This window comes from Periplaneta americana, chromosome 7 (genome assembly GCF_040183065.1).
Source record: "Periplaneta americana isolate PAMFEO1 chromosome 7, P.americana_PAMFEO1_priV1, whole genome shotgun sequence".
Lineage (NCBI taxonomy): Eukaryota > Metazoa > Arthropoda > Insecta > Blattodea > Blattidae > Periplaneta > Periplaneta americana.
Window position 1 is genome coordinate 53,853,882 of NC_091123.1, and position 22,737 is coordinate 53,876,618.

Consider the following 22,737-nt stretch of genomic DNA (forward strand, 5'->3'; position numbering starts at 1 on the left):
TTCATTTATGCACGATTCAATAATTTTCAGTTGCACCGCACGAATATTTAGATATGTTGAAATTATAGGTATGTTTACTGTCACAGTTGCCCCTTTCTGTCTAATTTTAGTGGTCTCCAATGCCCTGCCATTCATATGGAACTATTATAGGTTATGTTTACTATATCTTATATTCCTAAATTCGCAATTATACATTATAATTAAGCATAATGTCATGTATGATACTCCGCACATTCAATTTGTCTGTATTTTAATACTACAATTGAGTATTGAATTATTATATTTATCTACTATCTAAGAGACGAAGTAACAATCGTACGTACACTAATTTCATAAGAGTGGTGTGATAAATTTTCTGTTTTTATCAAGGAAGGTAGATGTGCTATATTAAAATCACAATATAAATTCTTTTTTATTAAACCTCAAAATAGCTTCCATTCTAAACTTAAAATGTTGATGAGGAAAGATTATGTTAACATGTAAAATTCTCTTTACATTAAAATAACACAGTTTTGTAATTATTTCTCCAACATATTATGCAACAAGAAGTAAAGGGAACTTATGGACACATTACACTAAATAAAACTTAGCTATGATACGCAATAAAGTTATAATATAATAATTCATTGTTGTGAAAAGTTGTGTAAACTGTGAAATGTTCGTAATCGGTTGTAATAACTGTAAATGGCTAAAATACAATAATTTGAGTAATAATATGGGACAAGGAGACGTTTGTTGAACTATAAATTCTAAGAAAAAGAGGTCAGAGTTATCCTTCCGAAATATCCAGGAAGGTGAGTTTATAAAATATAATATATACTTTATAAAAATAATATGTAAACCTTATGTATTTCGTATTTCAATAGTGGAAGGAAGATGTTAATTTTTCAAAAGAACACGATATCAAAAGTACAAAACATTTTATGGTCTGCTAGGGAAAGAGTCTGTGATGAGGCGATAGTAGCGATCCTGGTGGCTAGCAACTATCTATGGATGCATATTTCAACTGTCTATGTTTGCATATTTAGTAAGTATTGATCTTCGCAACTGTATATACTAAACTGTGGTAATACCGGTATTTTAAATCAAAATTTTACATAAAAAGATTATTGTGATACAGAATTAAACATATAATTTCCATTAAGAATAGTGCCTACGAAACAGTAACATTTTAAGTTAAAAGTTCACAGCAAAGACTGTGTTTATTTTTTTGTAATACACAACACAGCCCTAGTCTCGGAATGTGTGCTTACCTTTTTGAGGGCGTCGCCTGTTTTCAACGTAACGCACGACGCGCCACTACTCTATATCTATGTACAATTTTATTTCATTATTTTAATGCTTAACCTCTAAGTAACATAGTTTTTTTATGTTGCAACGTTGTGTACTATATTTACATCATTTTGTGTTTATATTTATGCATCCAATAACTTCTGGTTGACCATAGTATGGTCCAAAACGTTTGTTATAATAAATAAAATGTATTTCAATAGTGTAACGGGTTATTAATCATTCATCTAGCTCAGGATAAGGACCGATAGTGGGCTTATGCGAGGCCGGCAATGAACCTGCGGGTTCCTTGAAAGTCATAAGTAGAGCAGTGCAAAGGGAGCAGTTGTTCGACACACCGGCAACAGGGCAAGGGTTGTAAATTCACCTTGTGTACCTGCAGAGGTTTGACTCTGCAGTACACAGGATAGCTGCAAGCAGTAGGTACAGCGTAGTAAAGCAAACGTCAGTACTGAAGAAACATAAGAACAGTTCGGTTCTAGTGTTACGATGCCTAAGGCGGACCAAATTCGTTAAGCAAAGTTTAAGAGACTTAATTCCGAATATGGTGATATTTTTGTTAATTGATTCAAGCATAAAACAAATAGGAATACATTGAATCGAATTATGGGTTTATTCCTGATTGTATAACAGCTTTAGAAAAGTCTGGTACAAAACTGGTTGATCAGATTTCCCTACTGCGAAATATCTGGAAGAAAGTGACTCAAGTAGACGATAAAATTGGTAAAATAATATCTGCGAAAATAACAAATAAGTTGAAAAAAATGGTGGATATTATAAACTCTGAAAGATTAGTGACAGTATTTCTGGAGATAAGGATTCCTTTGAAGAACTAACAATAGTTGAAAAAAATGTTTTACAGGATTTTACATATGTTCCAGTTGTCTCAACAGACGTAGAAAGAAGCTTCTCCACGTAAAAGGCCATGCTATCAGATAGACGAAAATCGTTTTTTGTTAATAACGTACAAATGTCATTTGTTGTGCATTGTAGCAATATTTGGAAGAAATCTGATAACGTATCACATGTGCATTAATAAATCACACTCATTGTAAAGAAAAGGAAAAACAAAAAACAATTTTTCAAGTGCTTTTGCGAATAAAATATCATGAACCCGTTACAAATAAACGGTGATTTTGTTTGCGTTCTATATGAAATCATACATGTATACAGTATATTATTTGTTTAGGATGAAATGGTTAATTAGTTTTGTAATTTTGAAATCTTACTAAAGTATCTGTAGGAAATTAATTGTAGAAACGTTAGGGAACTGTGTCATTTCTATTGTGTCGTCTGTACGTCAACACATCGTGTACATGACCGTCGCTTGTACACAGGGAACACGCCGAGTAGCGTCGGAACCTTTGCTATGATGCCATTCTGTCTGTCATGTGCTCCGTCTGCACCGCTCTAGTCATAAGTAAGTAAGTAATTGATTATTAAACTATCACTTTCTTAGATAAGTTTTTAGACGGAATAATCCATTCACTTAATTACTTGTATCCATTTGACTTATCTGAAAATATCACTTTAAAATATGATTTTAGTAAAATTCAACAGAAACTGTCTGGAACCAATCTTGCTAATTTATTGCCTGAATCTTTAATGTATGAATGTATGTATTTATTAACACTACAATTGGGTATACACCCGGTGGTAGTGATATATAATATGCAATAATTACAATTACATCAAATAAAATAAAATAAACGTAAATAAAATAAAATAAAATAAACGTAAATCTATAAATAGTAGATGCAATAAACCTAGGACTATAAATAAAAGCTATTCTATAATAACGCCTACGATAAGCAAAAGTAAATCTAACTTATAAGTACTTCTATTTCACCCAACTATTACCAATTTAAGTAATTACATATCACCTTAATTAATTACATACCAATTTAATTACATATCATCTTAATTACATATCACCTTAATTAATTTACATATCAACTAAATTACATATGATCTTAATTAATTACATATCAACTTAAATATATATCAACTTAATTAATTATATGAACAACTTAAATAATTAGGCCTACACTGCACCTCCAATTAAATTTCCAGTCTAATCTTCTCAACCTTTCCTTAAATGTATTGATTTTAAGAGGACCACCCTGAAAGATTGCCGAAGGTAAGCTGTTCCAGTCTACTATTGTGCGGTTAACAAAGGAAAATTCTGCCACGTCTGTTCTTTGTTTTCTATATTTAAACTTCCTAATATGATCAGTCCCTCCTTCCTAAGTATGATGGTGTTGCTAATCTAGCATTGATATCGGTCCATGCTTTGTGTCCCATTTGTGCCTTAAACAATGCGGTGAGTCTGGTTTTTCGTCGCCTTGACTTGAGAAGTTCCCACCCTAAGTCTTTTACTGTCTCCTCACCATGTCCCTTCCCCATTTTGACATATTTTGCCGCCTTCCGTTGGACCTTTTCTAGTGAATCAATTTGGTTTTGTCTGTACGGATCCCAACCTACTGCTCCATATTCCATAATTGGGCGAACAAGGGTTTTGTACGCTAATTCTTTTGACTTTCGGTAAGATTTCTTCAGAATACGCATAAAGAAATGTAGTGCTTTCCAGGCTTTCCTTATGGTATTAGTGACTTGTTCCTCCCAACCCAGTTTGTTACTTAAATATATACCTAGGTATTTACAAGTGTTCACTTGTGGCACCGATGTATCATTCAGCTGATATCCGAGACAAATTTCTTTATGCGTTCTACAGAAGGATATTGACTTACTTTTACTGACATTGATTTTCACTTTATTTTCTCTCGTCCAGGTTTCAATAATGTTAAGATCGTTTTGTAAGGCGGCGATATCGGATTCATCATTAATTTGTCTATAGGCTATATTATACAGTCGTCCGCGAATAGTTCCTTTTTAATATTTTCTTCCAAGAGTCAAGTATCCGTTGAAAAAAAAAATAGAATTTACACATTTAAAAAATTTCGTTTCTCAAATATTTGAAATCATACTAACATTAAATAGCAAGTTATGTGACAAACATATTAGACAAGTTCCACAACAAAATCAGCTTTCTAGCTTCATTTTTGCAGGAGTTGATACATTTCGTAAATGCGCAAAGGGTAAGAAAAATGAAAAGTCGAGAAACGGGTGGTTAATGTTTGCTTACAGTTTGCTGGAAACAGAAACCCTAATCTCTTCTGGAATGTTAGAAATTGCCAACTTGTATGTTACTCCTTCCCTTTGCTTTGTAGCGTTTACACTACTGTCCTAAAAATTACTATAGGGTAAAGGTTGGTAATATTGTGATACGAGTAATATTGCGGTAGTAATTTTTGAGAAATTATTGCAATTTTACTGAGCGAGAGAATGACAGGTTTTATTATGGAATTCAATATTTCAGTTTGGTTGAACATATAAAATTATGAAACATGCATAACAAATTCGTAAATAGTAATAAGCTATTTAAGTCTAAATAATTAATAAACATATTATTACAACAATTTACATTACAAAAAATATAAGAAAGAATTTTAAATTATTATATTTGTCCACGAACATTCCCTTAATACAGTAGTGTCAGAGTTGTAAGTCCCAAATCTGGTTGTGGAGCTAGATCGGAGCGTGAATTTGCTTATGTCTGTGGAAACACCGGAGCACGCAACGAGTCTAGTGGAGCGCTCCGCTCCGTTTAGTCCCTGTCTGACAACGCTGCCTTAATACGTTGACGTAAAACTTCGATCTTCTTCTCGCTCAGTACAATTCTAATGAATTCTCAAAAAGAACTATAATAATATTACTCATATTACAATTTTACCCATCTTTACCCTACACTAAAGAAAAATATTTTATGAGTGATCCCTATAATCTAACACACACAACTAACCTAATGAAACTATTGTCAATTATACACTAAAATCACATAACTAATAAGAAAATAAAAAGCCTAACGTACTATAAACTAACTAATAAAAGATATCTAGTTCAGAAACAAGACCAGCAATGGGACAAAAAAACAAATACACACGTATTTACTGCAGAGATTAGAAAAATATTTCTCGACTTCTATCTGTTGTGTTTTATTTCTTCTTCAGTCAGACCATAAACTGAAAATTGTAATAAAATTTCTTCATCTAAATAGTAAAGGAAACCTAATAATAAGTAATTAGGGCGTGTAGTACAGCAATTTAAAGGGCAAGTTGAACACAGCACTTTAAAAATGGCGATTAAACACAGGCCTTAGAGGGGCCGTAGGGCCCTGAAAATTCGTGGAGTGATAAGTCAAACCTTGCATATTATTATAAAGCAAAAATGTAAAAACCGTGTATTTTGATAAAAAATTATCATTTTTTCACCTTACCATCCCCTTAAACGAATAATACTGTTCAATCAGACTATCTTGGGAATGAAAAGCAACAATTCCCCATACAATATGAAATTACTCAAGCGCTGGACAAGAAAATAACTCTATTTTTGGTAATTTTGCTTCGTAAGGGCATAATTCTTCAATAGAATAAATGACTTCGTAACTTCATAACTTGTTTATCGTGTACCTAGAGAGTAATATTTTCTCTAAAGGTAATAAGATTGCTAATATTATTTGCACGAAGGGTGACCCATATCAAGCCGTCAAAATATTGGACAAGTTGAAAGCTATGTTGAAATAAATAATGAACAGCGTACTCTCATGCAACCACACTTCCACAAGCACATTTTTCATTGTGACTTGTTTAGGACTACGTCGTGTTGGCACATAGCGAGGAAAGCATTTTGCAATCTTCAATACATGAGAGGTAAGTATCACATCATTATGGTTCGTGGTATTTAATGAGAAATCGTTAAAAACTGTTTTTGAATCCAAGCAAGTCGAATCCATTTATGTTCAGTAAATATAAAGTTAAGGATTTTGATTATTGCCCAGATTGTTTTGTGACATTGCTTTGTAAAATACTGTCATTGTGTAAGCCTACAGAAAATTCTCGATAAATGTAACTAACTGTAAAATTATTGTAATTTAATATTTGTAACCACAACTAAAACTTGATGCGATTTACTTTGAAATGTATCATTCAAAAAATTGTAAGCTCCTAGAAGCAATAAACTATAAGAAAAGTAAGACAAAGTCCTTAACTATCACAAAAAGAATGCAGAAATATTTTCTCTAAACTGTAAATAAAATGTAAATTTAATCGAAATCTGAAAATATGCTAGCAATCTCTCTTAGGTGTACAGTACATGCATTTTCCTTCGTCATTCAAGGAATATTTATCTTTAAACGCATACTACTTTTTATGTATTTAATTTATTCTCTTTATAATTCAGCCATGATGCTATAAAACTGGAGGAACTATTTTAAAGTCTGACATCAATTATTACAAAAAATAAACATTTAATTGAGCCAAGTTTTAAGGCAGAATTAATTTTCCTTAAAGCAGGGAATCCCTTGAGATTATACAAGTCAGCTTCACAGGTAGCTAAACTCCAAAGCCAGATTTGTGTAATATACGTCACTGATCGATTGACCAAAAAAAAAAACTGTCACACAGGGCTTAGTGTACACTCAATGCTGGGTATCTGTCTTCTTGTCAATCCACTTGAGGTATGCGGATATAAAAGCAAAAAATTGAGCCGGATTTGGTAGGGTTCCTGGGAGGTCAGTCGGTAGAGCGTTGGCGCTCTCAGCCAAAGGTTTCGGGTTCGATACCCGGCCCCAGAATAATTTTTCCTTTAAATTATTCAAATAATTACAGCTATACCTGCGTACAGACCCAATATACTCCTCATACATTGGATATCAATAACCGTAATTAATACCCTATCATTACTTTCTATAACCCTCTATTCACCACCAACACCGTAGTAATAAAATTAAACATCATCATCACCTGTTTTCGGACAGTTAACTAAACAACAAACACATTATTAAGTTTTTTAATGTGAAGAGTTATAATAAAATAAATTTGTGACTGTGATTCACAGAATAATAAACAGTTTTTGTCTCTATATACCTACATTCCAACTTGGCCACAGAAGGCCCGATGTTAAATCTGACGGGGGAAAAATAATAAAATCACAAATGCATCTGATACGCATTATATTAACTAACATGTTGGTACAAATTATATATATATATATATATATATATATATATATATATATATATATATATATATATATATATACTATCTACCAAAAGTAATTGGGCACTGCTTTTCCTCTTTAGAACCTCGTGGTACCACCTCTTGTTGCTATAACAGCAGCCACCCTGTCAGGCATGCTCTCCACTAGTTGCATGTATTTATTTACACTGCAAGTGGGCAAGCACCCGGTGGCAGTGCTATACACAATATAAACAATACAAAATAAAATGATAGACAATACACAATAAAATCATAAACAATACACAATAAAATTTACAATACACAATACAATTGAACACAATAATTATAATTAATAATAAAACATAAAGTACCTAATTTTACAATACAACCTACATATGTATAGGCCCGTCATAAGTTTCAATAGTCTTTCTCTTTAACCTCATCTCACTCACTGTAGTGGCACTTTGACGCATTTCACTGACACTTTAGGACACATTTCACTGACACTATAGAACACATTTCATTGACGCTATAAATTATCACTGATCGAACAATTCACTGCACTGTAAAACCATAACTCCACTGACTCACCTCGCTTCACTGATACAACAGTTCAAATAAGTCAGATAATTACTCCCTTATGCATACTTATAAACAGAACTACATTTAAGCTAAACATTTCTAGTCTAAGGCCCTCTTACATGCAATTTTTTAATAATTTACAATTCAAACCAAGGAAGTAACTCGTCAGGCTAAATAAATACATGCCACCTTAAAATATTAAATGTTAAAATGGCACCTTACATTTTAATTTGCACTTTATACACAACTTTTTCAGTTATTCTAGAATCTCCTTAAGGAAGGACAGCCCTCAAAGACCGCTGCAGGTAGGTCATTCCAATCATTTATAGTTCTATTTAAAAATGAGAATTTACCTACATCCGTTTTCTGTTTCCTACATTTGATTTTAAAATCATGATCGTTCCTACCATAGTACGTTGGCTTTTATAACCGAGCCGTTATGTCTACCCATGCTTTCTGACCTAGATGTGCTCTATACAATGATGTTATTCTAATTTTCCTACGTCTGTTTTCCAAAGTTTCCCATTTAAGTTCTTTTATCGTATCGTTTCCATCTTCTCTTTTACCTTTAACAAATTTAGCTGCCCTATTCTGGATTCTTTCTAAGAAATTTATCTCATATATTTTACAGGGATCCCAACATGTAGTTCCGTATCAACATGCTCTCCTCAAGAAAGTTTGGAGTTTAAATACACTCCTAGGTATTTCAACATTGTTCTTACGGAATTAGAACACCACTGAATTTGTAATTAAGACTAGTTTCCTCTCGGGTTTTACAAAATGTTATAGATTTACTTTTAGAACCATTTATTTTCATCCTTTGCATTAACGCCCAGTTATGAATTTTATTCAAGTCTGTTTGAATAGCATCCACATCTGAATTATTCCTACTCTTTCTATAGATAATGCAGTCGTCTGCAAATAGCCTCACATTTGATATAATATTCTGGCATAAGTCATTTACGTATATTATAAAGAGTAATGGACCCAGAACGCTGCCCTGTGGCACCCCTTATTTATTTTTTATTTATTTATTTATTTATTTAAATTTAAATATACAGAATAAAGAATACTTATAATTACAAAACAAACAAGAGAAACAGAAATAAAATAATACAAGCAATATAAAAAGAAGATACAGTAGTATTAACAAAATTTGAGACCGAATGAGCAGCGCTCGTGCTCGGTCGCAGTTCAGAACTTACATTTCCAAATTCCGATATTTCATGACCTACTCTAACCCTCTGGGTTCTACCTTTTAAGAATTCTTGGATCCATAACACCACTCTTATCTATTCCTAGCCTACTTAACTTATCTATTAATATGTCATGTGGCACCAAATCAAATGCTTTCGAAAAATGAATCACAACTGCGTCGATTCTTCCGCCTCTATCTACCTCTTCAGCTATATCCTGAACCAGCGACGTAATTTGACTATCACATGAGAAGCCTTCCCTAAAACCATGCTGGCGGTTGTAAAACCAGTCTTTCGCATTTAGAACATGACGAATATAATCCGATATCAAATGCTCCATGACTTTACATACGACAGATGTAAGGCTAATCGGTCTGTAGTTTCCGACATCTAATTTATTTCCACCTTTATGTATGGGTGCCACTATAGCTGATTTCCAGTCACATGGAATAGCTGCATTGTTTATGCAAACATGAAATTTACGCATTAAGTATGGAATTATGGCCTCAGAACCTAATTTAAGAATCTCTGTAGCAATACTATCTGGTCCTCGAGACTTCCGATTTTTTAATTTCGTTATTCTCTCTCTAACCCCTTTGGAAGTTATTTTGAAAGTTGAATTTGGTTCACATTCACGCTCTGTGACACAACCACTCCTATCAGCGGGATTTTTATTATTAAACGGGATTTTTATTATTATTTAGCGGTATTTTTATTATTATTTCGTATAGGATATCCACTGGAATGCGTCGCCATTTCTCTTCAAATATGGCAGCCAGTTGGGCAATGGAAGTTGGCCCCATGTTTCGGCGGCTACTATGCAGTGGTATGCAGACAATAATGTTCACCGGTTGGACTGGCCTGCACAGAGTCCTGATCTCAATCCCATCGAGCACCTTTGTGGCGAATTGAAACAGGCGATTGAGGTCTCGGGAGATGCGGCCAACTTCCATTGTCCAACTGAGTGCCATGTTGCAAGAGGAATGGCGACGCATTCCAGTGGATATCCTACACAAACTAGTGGAGAGCATGCCTGACAGGGTGGCTGTTGTTATAAAAACAAGAGGTGGGACCACGAGGTTCTAAAGACGAAAAGCAGTGCCCAATTACTTTTTGGTAGATAGTGTATAAATTTGTGGTTAGATAAATGTAAAAATAATACCAGCATATAACTTCTTGTTGTTTCTTCAGTTACGATTTCTTAAAGAATATAATAAATTACTTTGTTTACCGCAATGTCTTAAAATAATTGAACTGGCATGTCCAAAGATTATGTTAAACACTTCTAACGATCATATGCATATTCATAGTTTTCTGTCCAAGGATAGGTTTCTCATTGCAAACCCAGAATTCTCCAATCTTTCCTATTTCCTTTATTGTGGAAACCTGACAAGCTCCATCTCAGTTCCTTCCATGCCAAGAAAGGCAACATCCAAAGCAAAATCATTTTGAAATTTGATTAACTGCAAGAAAGTAATGTAAAGTAATTCGAAATATGTGTAAGGAGAAACGTAAATCATCATCATCGTCATAAACAACACGATTTAGGCCATAAAGCCTGTTCCGTCTTCATACGTAAAATGTTAAAATTAAAATTGGTCAGACCATCTCTTCCTAGGTCGACCGATGTCTCTTCTACTTCTTGGTTGATATTGATATATTATTTGTGGTATATAGTTTTGTTCCATTCTGCTAATATTGTCATGCCTTCTATTTATATATTCATGTGTTGTTGTTATTACACTTGTCATATTTAGTTCTTCGCGTATTTCTATATTTCTTTTATGGTGGAATAGACTGTCACCTGCCAATGGTCTGAGCAGTCTCATTTCCGCTGCTTCCATTCTTTTCTTTTGTTTCTCAGTCAAAGTCCAGATCTCACATCCACAGATAAATGATGGTATAGCAAGTACTTTATAAAATTTTAAAACTGTTTCCTTTCTGACCTTGTTACAAAGTGTTCCTTTGATAGTTCCTACTATTGTCGGACCATCGGATCTGTGCCCCCGCAAGATATGCGAACTGAACCCTAATTCCTTCCCAGCCTCGGTAGCCTAATTCATTTCTCTCCCTGCATTCCTATCTCTCTCTTTTCTGCCTCTCTCCCTTTCTCTCCCCCAATATTCACAATTTTGAGCCTTCTTGCGGGACAGTTTATTTGCACTTGCAGTCCAGTGTTGTCAATTCAACATGAACACTGTAGCAAGGAGTGGCGAAAGAGATATTATTAAGCAAGTACGTAATAGCATTTTGCGACGAAGAGAAACAAACAGGTCAATATCTGTTTCCTATAAATAAGGCAACGAAAAGAGCAGCTGGTGTCACAGGTGAGGTTTATTTTATTTCACTTGATGACATATTAACATTACTTACTTAACTAATACTAATACAACATGATATGTAATTTATATAGGCAGTTCAGAGCGCCTAACAAAGAAAATCAGGAGAGAGGGAGTCTGTGCAGGAGATGAAAGGTAGAATCGCCAGGGAAGAACAGATCAAGGGAACCTTTAATTCTTGTAGATGATATGAACCGATGTATTTAAGAAGATACAAGAATTTTATACCGTGCAGAAAGAAGTTCCGACGTTGAAGAAATTACTGAAGGTTGCGAGAGAAGCAATAATTTCCAAGGTTGGAGAGAAACACTACGGAAAGTGATTCGAGACATGGTATTTAGGTTTAAAAAATGTAGAAATACAAGATGTATTTTGATTGAAAGAAATGATATTGTAGCATGGAGGACCAGTTATTTCTGACACCGTTTGACGGAAGTTAGGCAACACCCCTATTCGGCAAGGTTCGTGGCCTTCTGTTTGATGTGGTGGGAGGAAAGCGGGTGGAATGGAGTGAGTACAGGTATTAACGACGACAGCACTGACGAGGCACAGATCCGATGGTCCGACAATAGCTGTTGGAATTTAGGAAGTTTTATTTCTACATCAGATGTTTTATCATATGATATACTAGAGCCAAGGTAGTTAAATTGTTAACTTGTACAATAGGCTCATTATTTATTACAATTTTCGATCTTAAGAAACGTAAATTATAATTAAAATATCCAATGACAATTAAAACTCCTTATATCACAAGTCTACTTCTTTTCGAATGAACAGAAGTTCTAGAGCAGGAATATTTTTTAGATACCGGTATGTGAAAGGGATTGGAATTATGGGGCTATACTTTACACTCCAGAGAATAGTAAAGTTCACTCCAACAGGAAGTTCAATGTAACAATATTACGTATAATTTTATGTCTTATTTAAACTAATGCAACACTTTTTCTTAATATTTTCAGAATGATCAACGAAAGAAGTATGCAGGTGTACCATTTATTACTGGCGTTCGCAATATGTTTCACATCAGCAGCTGCGGCACGTATTTTGGCCCTGTTTCCACTTCCTTCATACAGCCATCAAGTTGTTTATGAAGGTCTGATGAAAGAACTACATTCTCGTGGACATCATGTTACTGTCGTGACAACCGACCCTATTCGGGATCCAAGTCTCGAGAACTACACCGAAATAGATGTGTCTGAACTCTACGTTTCCTGGAGAAACACATTCAATTTTGCTCGAAATAAAGATTATGACAAACAGCAGAAAAGATTCATTGTGGGTCTTACGAGAAATGCTGAACATATGTGCCAGTTCTCATACAAGAATCAACAGCTTCAAAAAATACTCTTGGAGCAAAGTTTTGACCTGGTGATTGTAGAATGGTATGCATCACCTTGCTTGTATGGGTATAGTTACCTCTTATCTTCTCCATATGTAGGCATTTGTTCAACTGGGATATTTTATCCTGGCCACGATGCTGTTGCAAATCCAACTACACCGGCGTATATACCAGATGTATATGTTCCACATACTCATCATAAAACATTTTGGGAAAGGGTTTCCAGCGCGTGGCATTCTTTGTGGTTGCGATGGATATGGCATAGCACAGTTTTGCCAAGACATGATGCCATTGCAAGGCAGTACTTTGGAGACTCCATGCCCTATATCGGAGATATTGAGAAGAACGTGAGTTTCGTGATAGTGAGCCATGACTCTTTATCTCTATACGTCAGACCTAGTGTTCCAGCTATTATTGAAGCAAGGGCACTACATCTGAAGGAACCGAAACCTCTACCACAGGTAACTAATTGCAGATTATGTGTTGTTTCAGCCTTTTATTTCTCTCATTAAGAGAAATATTACGTTGCAATTCCCCCCTTCCAATGACAGGACCATTAATTTTGCTATTATATGCCCAGAAATGAAGAAATTGCTCTTAGATGTCACTAATGCAGTGAAGCGTAGACCAGTAATCTTCACAAAGACTACCCAGAGTGTACCATAAGTGGTAGATCTACACTGTTCTCGTATGGAGTATGGAGTACCCAGAGGAAACCCCTGCGCCGTCAGCACCGGGAGAATATAGCGCTAACGCTCTAGCATTGATCCAAATTTGGAATATTGTTGCAAATATATACTTCGAGATTTTCGTGGAAATTTATATATATAGGCCTACACCATTCCACATGCCGAAACGTTCTTTTAAGCACCTCGCCTCCTCTCTAACCATGTGTGTACAGCGATTTCTTCAAATTGATTAAAATTTTTATATAATGCATCTACGTGTCAATTTGTCCTGGAATGATGCACTTATTGTACAGTTACTGCAGTACAAAAATGTTGTGTCTTGATTTTAAATGCAGATACTGTACAAAATGGTGTTAAATTCGATATCTAATCAAACGACTCTTTTTTTTTAACTTTAGAAGAAGACCGAAACGAAATGAAATAGTCGTTGTGTCTTTGGCAGATGTAATTTATGAAATGCAAAATTCAAACGCAGATTTTTTGTTATTCCACCATGTACGCTAGCCTGTCATAGCGTTACAAGTCCGGAATGGGGCGAATGGAAATGTGATCGGTGTATTTACTGCGGTAGTCCTCCAGACTAGGTCTAATGGACTCGCTGACTAACAACAGGCACGGTCCTCCAAATTTTTCTGAGGGTTGAAAGCTGGGCTAATCACTCGCCTCGTAAGAATACATTGCATACATAATTCTAGAAAGACAAAAGACTAATATCTTAGTTTTGGTACGTGGAATAAGCAATAGTTATTTACGTAACTAGGACAGAAAGTGATACTTTTGTGTACGAGTGAGACGTTTACGGACGTGGCGTTAAAGGAGTCCGGAATTTCGAAAGGAGTGCGCGAAAGACATTTTTGTACTTGTTACGTTCAATATTTTTTTGGCACAACTACATGGAAATTATATGTGAATTGTTGCCACGATTTCTTCCAGATGGACATGATGTGATGTTTCCATATCCCACAGATTGATAAAGTATCTACTAAAGCCAAAACAATTTAAATTTAACAGATCTTTATGTTGGGTTTTGAATATTCGACAGGACCTTCAGGAATTCCTTGACGGAGCACCAGAAGGATTTATCTACTTCAGTCTCGGCACTAACGTTTTAAGTGACAGAATGTTGGCGGAGAAGAGGCAGATGTTCCTGGATGCTTTCTCAGAGCTTCCACAGTTCAAAATATTATGGAAGTGGGAAAGTGATGAGTTACCAGGACAACCCAGCAATGTCAAGGTGGCCAAGTGGATTCCGCAACAGCATGTTCTCAGTAAGCAAACACAAACAATTAGTAATCAAACAATTATAATCACTTCTCAAATGTACTGAAGTTTTAATAATTTGTTTAAACTTCTTAATTATAAACATTCCTATAACTGTAATATTTTGTAGGATTTATATAATTTAAAAAATTAATAAGTATGTTTCATACATTTTCGTTACGGTACCTAGTTCTTGGTACGAAAATAGTAAACGTTTACTTTATGAAATTTACTTCCAAAAATATTTCGCGTAGCGAAAAAGTTCACTTATTTTGTGGCTCCAACTTAATATCATGGGTTCGATTCATTGTCATAACTAGAGCTAGGAAGTTGGTACCAAAACTGTTAAGTTGTGTGAGCATGAACTAGGCTATACAGTATCTCTACTGAGTGAAAAGTAATAGAGAGTCTCCCTGTGTCAGTGAAGCATAACGACTAACATGTACAGCCGGGTAATAACCAAGCATGTACTCCAATCGTGCACAGTCTTGGAACAAGAAAATAATATTAAAAACAATAATTTGCAATTTTAAAGATCCTAACTCCCAATCTAAATTAATTTACCCATACATATAAAAATAACATACAAAGTATACAATAATGATTCTAGCCTCATTATAACAATTAACAATGAACATTTTCATTTTATCAAAAGAAATACTCCTTTTAGGTTAAAAAAAAAACAATATCTGTACTCTGAAAATATTCGTTCCACATCACAAAACCTTACTGGAGCAAATCTGAAATATGATACAGTATTTATTACTATCATCAGGTGAACAACTACTTTGTAAATCTAATAGTGTATCTCAAATGTGGGACATAATATTAGATCCATAATTATTATAAAGAAAATTGTTCGTTCCTATTGTAATTGCAGCTAGGAAGTTCGTATTGTAATTCCGATGTTGAACTTTAACTGTAACGCAATTGAATTCATAACTGCATAAAAAGTCAACATTTAACAAAGAATAATCGGGAAAAAATAAGCGTGTTACACACTCATTTTGCTTTATTATTTAATAACAGATGAATTTACTTTTTTGGAATAATGCATAATATTCAAATCAAGCTTTCAGGTATAACTCCCTGTAAAGTTGATTTGAATAATTTCGAGGGAAAAATTGTTCCGGGGCCGGGTATCGAACCCGGGACCTTTGGTTAAACGTACCAACGCTCTACCAACTGAGCTACCCGGGAACTATACCCGACACGGATCCGATTTTTCCCTCTATATGCATAATATTCATTACGTAAATAATACAATAATAAGAGAATAGCTCATTTCGTTCAGAACCTAAAATATTAATATAAATTAACAATATTATTCAAACTATTCATGACTCTACACAGATCCACAGAATGCCACTATCCGATGTTTGTGAACATACTGCGTACCGTCTGTAGCGAGCGGCAGCAGTGCGAGGTGCGGGTGATATCTATATTTCTCGCTGTACTCAACTGAAATCTGCTTTGGTACGAACTTCCTAGCTCTGGTCATAACAATACGAAGCACATCCTGCAATTCATATTCAAATTAATTACCTGAATACGAAATATGAATAACAAAAATCTATTACTCAATATTATACAAAAAAACTAGTGGCTTGTGCAGCAAATTCTGCTGCAAACTAAGTTCGTTATACGTTCAAATAACAATTTTTCAGATTTATTTTCAATGAAGAATACTTGTCTTTTTTTTATAGTTATCTGCTTCCATAATAATGAAGCATACTCCCTCTGAATGGATTTTTTTAGGCCAAATACTTTTTCTTGAAACTATCCAACTTCAGTTTTTCAGTTTCAACGCGAAAACGCAAGTATCAATGTCAGGACGATAGCAGTAGCTATTTCAGGTCATTGTGGATTGTAGGCAAAAGTTAAAAAAAGTGAAGTTTGCTAAGCTTTCGAACAATAGCATTTTCGTATAGCTGCTGCATGTAGAACTTGAAATATAGAGCGTAAAATCATTTTATCCTACTAAGAGATCTTGCTGAAATGATCTGGAGACTACAAAATTTTCTAGGCTTCGTATTTTATCAGTAAGTAATACCTTTTTATCTTTCCTTAGGAACTGTAATTTTTGCGCTCTTTCGAGCCAATACTGAAGACAATGGCACCGCCATTAATTATATGAAAAAGACCCAACCCCACTGGTTTAATAAGTATAAAAATATTTGATTTTTAATAACAATATTATTATCTTACTTAAGTTTTGTAGTTATATATATAGCAGTCGCTCAGTAAATTATAGAAATGAAGAACTAAATTAAGATATTCTCTACATTTACTTACATAACCTCAAAACGTTTCACTTTCATGTCATCAATATAGCATCAATATTATGTACAATTAATGAAGAATAGACGCATCATGATACTGACTATAATAATATTTAATTTCTAATGGTAATAATGTCATCAAACCACCCCAAGTTTCGTAGATTTGAATATCCAATACACAGCTTCAGAAAATTATACACTGCAGAATCAGTTTTTAATAACAAATTGAATTGAGCTCTAAATATGTCGGCAATCCTGCCTTCGTGTAATAGTCTATTGTTTATTGTAGTGTGTGTTTTGTTCTGAAATTCAATCAAGTAGGCCGTGATTCACTAAAATTAGTTCTCAAAACTGACAACAGATGGATTTTGGAAAATAGGAAAATTATGTAGGAAAATTGACATTTCACTGAAAACGACTACTTTTCCGAAAAACTTTGGATGCCAGGCATGAAAATGAGGGGTCACTCATTAAAATCCGTTAGGCCGTTTTCCCGTAATTTCCATTACCAGTTCAAATTATATATACCGTATAGATGTGTAAAGAGCACTACATAATGAGACTAAAGCACACAATTTCTCTTTTATGTTCTGATTTGCAGGTCATCCCAATATAAAACTGTTCATATATCAAGGAGGTCTACAGAGCACAGAAGAAGCACTTGAAGCGTCCGTTCCTCTGTTGGCAATTCCATTTTTCTCGGATCAAAACAAAATTGTAAGAAATATGGCCGAGTTTGGTGCTGTAGTCTACGTGGAATTTAATGAACTCAAAAAAGAAATTTTACTGGAAGCAATAAAAGAAGCGATTTATAACAAAACGTAAGGATATTTTGATACTCTTCGTCGCATTTTGTAAGCTAAGACAACTATTTTAGTTATCTGCGTCATCTATGAGAATTACAGTTCGATGAATTTACTGTTTACTAAGTTTGTCCGAGGGTGAGGTTTTCCCTCCTCTTAAGGTTGACGCTCACTGGCACGAACCGACCAGAACGGAAATCTACAGCAGTCCGTTTTCCGCGGAAGCTCTGACGCTCACTGCTCGGAATATTCCGGTACAGTCGACAGGCAGTCTGGTTTAAACATGGAGTGGGATAGTAGTTCCCATACGCAGGAATCATCAAGTCCATCTCTAATCGTTTCCATTGTGTCAGTGTAGCAGGAGTTCAAATATTTTTTCCGGAGTGTTGATTCATGCGAAATATTGAAGTTGCAGTATTTATGTAGGAATGCTTGGAACTTTGGAACTCCAAGTTTATACCACTGTATATGTTTGCAGCAACCATTGCCATGCACAAATTTTTATTAAATTCACTTGTAGAAGACAAATATTTCAGCACCACTTGTGTAAGAAGAACTTTTTCTTTTCGACGGAGCACGTTTTTTATTTCTCACATGAAGTCCAATTTTTAAATGCTATTCTAATTGTGACTTCATGGAGTACCCAATGCTTTTGTCACACACTTTGGACTGCACGATTTTACCATTTTAGTAAAGGAATCGTCAATTGAAATCCAGTCTTTTAACTTGTATGCGAATGGCAGTAGGCTTGCTACTTGTATTACTTGATGTCAAAATAAGTTTCTTAAAAAAACAAACAGAAAAAAACTATTGTTTTCTTTTAGAGCAACTGATTGGGGGTGTTTGTGCGAAACGGTCATACCCACAGGGTAATTTTCATTATTTACTTCACTATGTTAGCAGTACAATGACCCACCATTCGCATTGGTATTTGTACCTACTTTACCGTTACTTCTCAAGGGATATAGCCAACAAACTAGTATCTCCTTTTTTATATTGATTGTATTATTTTATTTCTATTTGTCTTGTTTGTTTGTAATTATATTCTTTATACTGTATATTTAAATTTAAATTAAATTTAAATTTACATTTAAATTTAATACGATTCGCGGACTTTTAGCTTTCCTTATAGCTACATATGTAGGAACGGAATATGTACCGTAAAGTGGGGTGACTTTGAACGCCGAGGTGACTTTGAACAGTAATTTAGAAAGGCGTTAAGTTACTGTTCAAAGTCACCTCAGCGTTCAAAGTCACCCCACTTTACGGTAATTACATACAATCCGGGCTCTAGTCATAACAAAATAAAAAAGTGTTTTGATTACTTTAACCATCTTTTTCCACATTTGTGTAAAGATCGAGTAATGGTCTTTTTAGTACTTTCGTATGAGCGAAGAAAAATGTTAAAAAATTCATCTGTTATTAGCACTGAAATAATGAAGGGAAACATCACATTTCGAAGGCCAATCAGCACAGAAGCGCGATTAGCACTGTTAAAATTAACTTTTCATCGCCCATTTTAAGAATAATCTGTCTGGACTACGCACCAGCACATGTTGAGTGGGAAAGTACTGAGAGCAGCCAACACACTTTTCTCCGAAGACCAGCGAAGACATACGAATGCTGACGATCGTCATCAGCCGTCTCGGAAATTCCGCTAGGGTCGTGTCGCGAGAACCCTGTCCGTCAGGACCGGCAGCCGGTTGCTTCCGTTCGGACAAGTGAGCGTTTGCCGTTTAAAATACATGCATACGTCTCTCGCAGATTATTTCCGGTTCGTTCCGTTCCGGTCGGTTCGTGCCAGTGAGTGTCAACCTTTACAGGTGCCCACACTAATAACGAAATAAAAAACCGGAGTGTAAAGATGTATTACTAATAGTATTAGTATTTGATATTTGTGATGTTGTAAGTCATATCCTCAATATATATCATAATTTAAAAACGAATTCAATTAAACATATCTACATTGCTATAAGCGTGGATTATTTCTCTTTAACAATATAATATATCATTAATATTTCTAACATTGAGGAATAACGAAGTACATTCAAGACAAGAAGTTACTTCCAAAATTTTCACTGTCCTCGAAAATGCAATGTAGATAAACATTTTGACAGTTCAGCTTCTAACTGTGAAAGAGAATGAGTAGAACACAACTCGTCTTAGATCGTATATCACACTATTTTATATTTATACTCCCATTTCATATTTGTAACAGTTCCTCTATTAAGTAACAGTGGAAGGAATCACAGTATCCAGAGATAATCCACCAAAACACAATCTTATACCACAAACGTTTTATAAGCATCGGCTAGATTCATACTCAAATTTTGATTTTCCAGTAAAGAAATGCTTTTCGTAGGTATATACAAGGAAAAACTAAAGCTTCCGTAGGAAGAAAGCAACTTGTGACAGTTTCGCACCGTATTTTTTGGACTCCTTTCAATCCTGTCCCTGGATCCCTCAACCGATGGGAACTGCATACGTCGCTAGACTTTCTGGTACCTTACTGGAAGCGGAAACGACGTTGTCACATAGATATAATCCCTAACGTTTCTTCCATGCGTATCTGCCTGCCCGTTCACCTGCCCACACTCCAGTTGATTGCCTGCCAAGCTAGTGAGGGAAGGAGTAATACTGTTAGTAGCAACATCGCGCTCTGACTCTGTATCTTCCACGTGCTTCACTAGAGACGTCAGAAGTATTTTTTTCTGCGGCCTTTGTATAATAAGTTATTTCAAGAGTTATAATTTATTTATGACAATTTTATTATACAAAATTTGTTTTCCATTACAGATACAAAGAAAACATGAAGAAACTTTTGAATCGACTAAGTGATCAACCCGAAAAACCAGTACACCGCGCAGCCTGGTGGATTGAGTACGTCATCAGGCACAAAGGAGCTCGTCACCTCCGTTCAGGAGCTCTGAACCTTGCATGGTATCAGTACTTCTTGCTCGATGTCATCGCTTTCGTCATTATCGTGCCTGTCCTCACACTGTGGATTGCTTATCGTATCATTATATTATTTACACGCAAAACTGTGTGTACAAAAAGTTTCAGACATAAGAAAGACTAACATAAAATCACTTGTGTTCTTACATTAAATAATTAAAACGTGTTTCAAAATTACGATATATGAACAGTGTTATGTAAAATTAAGTCAACGCACCAGGTGGTACTTTTGAGTAGATTAAACATAACGTTTATGCTCGACCATGCCGAAATGTAGTAATTATACACCTGGTAACAGTCCTTTAATGCATGTCATTAAAGTACACCTATTCATTAAAGTTCAGGTTTTCGATTATTCTCGGATATGCAATCGAAAGACAACTAGCAAAACGTCACGCAGGCTAGAAATCCAATACTGTCGCAGAAGGTTATGTTCTGTTACTATAATAATTAGCGTTAATTGTAAATAATATTCAAATAAATTCAATTTGTCATCTCGTTTTTCAATGTCGAATTCAATTTCAAGGTTATATCAAGTTTAACATTTATCTTACTAGATTATATCAAGGTCGTCGACATTCGTTGCCCGGAAAAAATCAGTACTTTCGCGTCTGCGCACATCTCACAATTTACGAGATTGCACAAGGTCAGTTCGCTCCCCAGTCACATAACCATAACCAAATTTCAAATTAGAAATATGGTCGAGCACAAAAAGTCGTATGAAACTTGCCTATAATGGTAATTATGACGCTCGTATGAAAATTATGAAACTCGCTTGCGCTCGTTTCATAAACATCCTCGCGTCTTAATTACTATCATTATAGACTCGTTGTATAATGTACTATTAACATATTGGCAAAAATCACTAACACAAGGTTATATACCACAAAATACACGTAATTTTATTCAGAAAATATCACAGAAGTTAAGTAGGCCTATAGATATAAATATTATTTGTCGACTGATATGAGAGAAAGACCACCCCAAAACTGACAATATATGAAGAAATATTTTTATTGTAACAACAGCACCGAGGAGGCAAAAAGGGACAATTTGACACCCATTATTATTTGGGAGCTTATTTTCAAGACGACACTTGTCCATTTTCGTGTGGAAAATCACGAAAAACAGTTTTCAGGCCTCAAATTTCTTACCAGCTAGGTAAGAGGCATTATGAAACCAAGTAGTTTTGTGTATTTAGAATCAAATGGAAGCATGAAAGTTTTTGTTCCAAAGATGGGACTAATATTTTGTCGCAATTTTGCTGTGGAAAGGTGTCAGTTTGATTCCAATAGTCACTTTTAACGCAATATTTTAATGGTTTTAGAGGGCGTTCTAGAAGTCGAATCACAACAGTTGTATGTAGAGTTATATTTGAAGAATATATGGACACAGGAAGATCATTTTCGTTATCAGATGGACACGAGACAATTTGAAAATGAGTTCCTCATTTTAAATATTTTTATTTATGTTATCGTGAATATTGTGAAACAAGTGCGTCAACAAGTATATTCTAGTGTAAGTACGCGAAGGAACACAAGTAATTAATATGTTGTTATTTTTTTGACTTGACAATCGCCAGTTTGCTTGCATTAGATTCTGTATTTTCCTCCAAGATGGCATGATCGTGGTCTGATTGGTTAGTGCTTAATTTTGATTGAACAATCTATAGAAAGTGGAATGACTTTTCCTTCCCTTGATCGCATAAAGTAACGAATATGGTTTAAACCATTCTTTTTTATTAAAGAGTTCCATTTTACCCATCCTCCTGTCTGAATATCTCCTTTTCTAATCTTTTATTATTATTATTATTATTATTATTATTATTATTATTATTTCTTTTTTTTTCATTTTATGGGTTTACACATTTTTGCATAACACCGTCCATATAACTACATTTTCCTGCATTTCTTAGCACATATAAG

General features: G+C 34.7%; 1 protein-coding gene across 1 annotated transcript; it reads left to right on the plus strand.

The window, feature by feature from the left end:
• Positions 1–5,977: 5,977 nt before the first annotated feature.
• Positions 5,978–21,092, plus strand: LOC138702696 (UDP-glucosyltransferase 2-like). Its single transcript, XM_069830017.1, has 5 exons — positions 5,978–6,059; positions 12,444–13,284; positions 14,555–14,780; positions 17,656–17,875; positions 20,654–21,092. Exons 2-5 carry the CDS (start codon positions 12,445–12,447, stop codon positions 20,934–20,936), a joined length of 1,569 nt encoding a protein of 522 aa, XP_069686118.1. The 5' UTR covers positions 5,978–6,059; position 12,444; the 3' UTR covers positions 20,937–21,092.
• The last annotated feature ends 1,645 nt before the right edge of the window (positions 21,093–22,737 follow it).

Bases quoted from the DNA above. Each gene is read 5' to 3' on its own strand.
- LOC138702696 (XM_069830017.1), top strand. From the start codon at position 12,445: ATGATCAACGAAAGAAGTATGCAGGTGTACCATTTATTACTGGCGTTC. The intron at 13,285-14,554 runs GTAACTAATTGC...AATATTCGACAG, and splicing joins AACCGAAACCTCTACCACAG to GACCTTCAGGAATTCCTTGA. The intron at 17,876-20,653 runs GTAAGGATATTT...TTTCCATTACAG, and splicing joins GAAGCGATTTATAACAAAAC to ATACAAAGAAAACATGAAGA.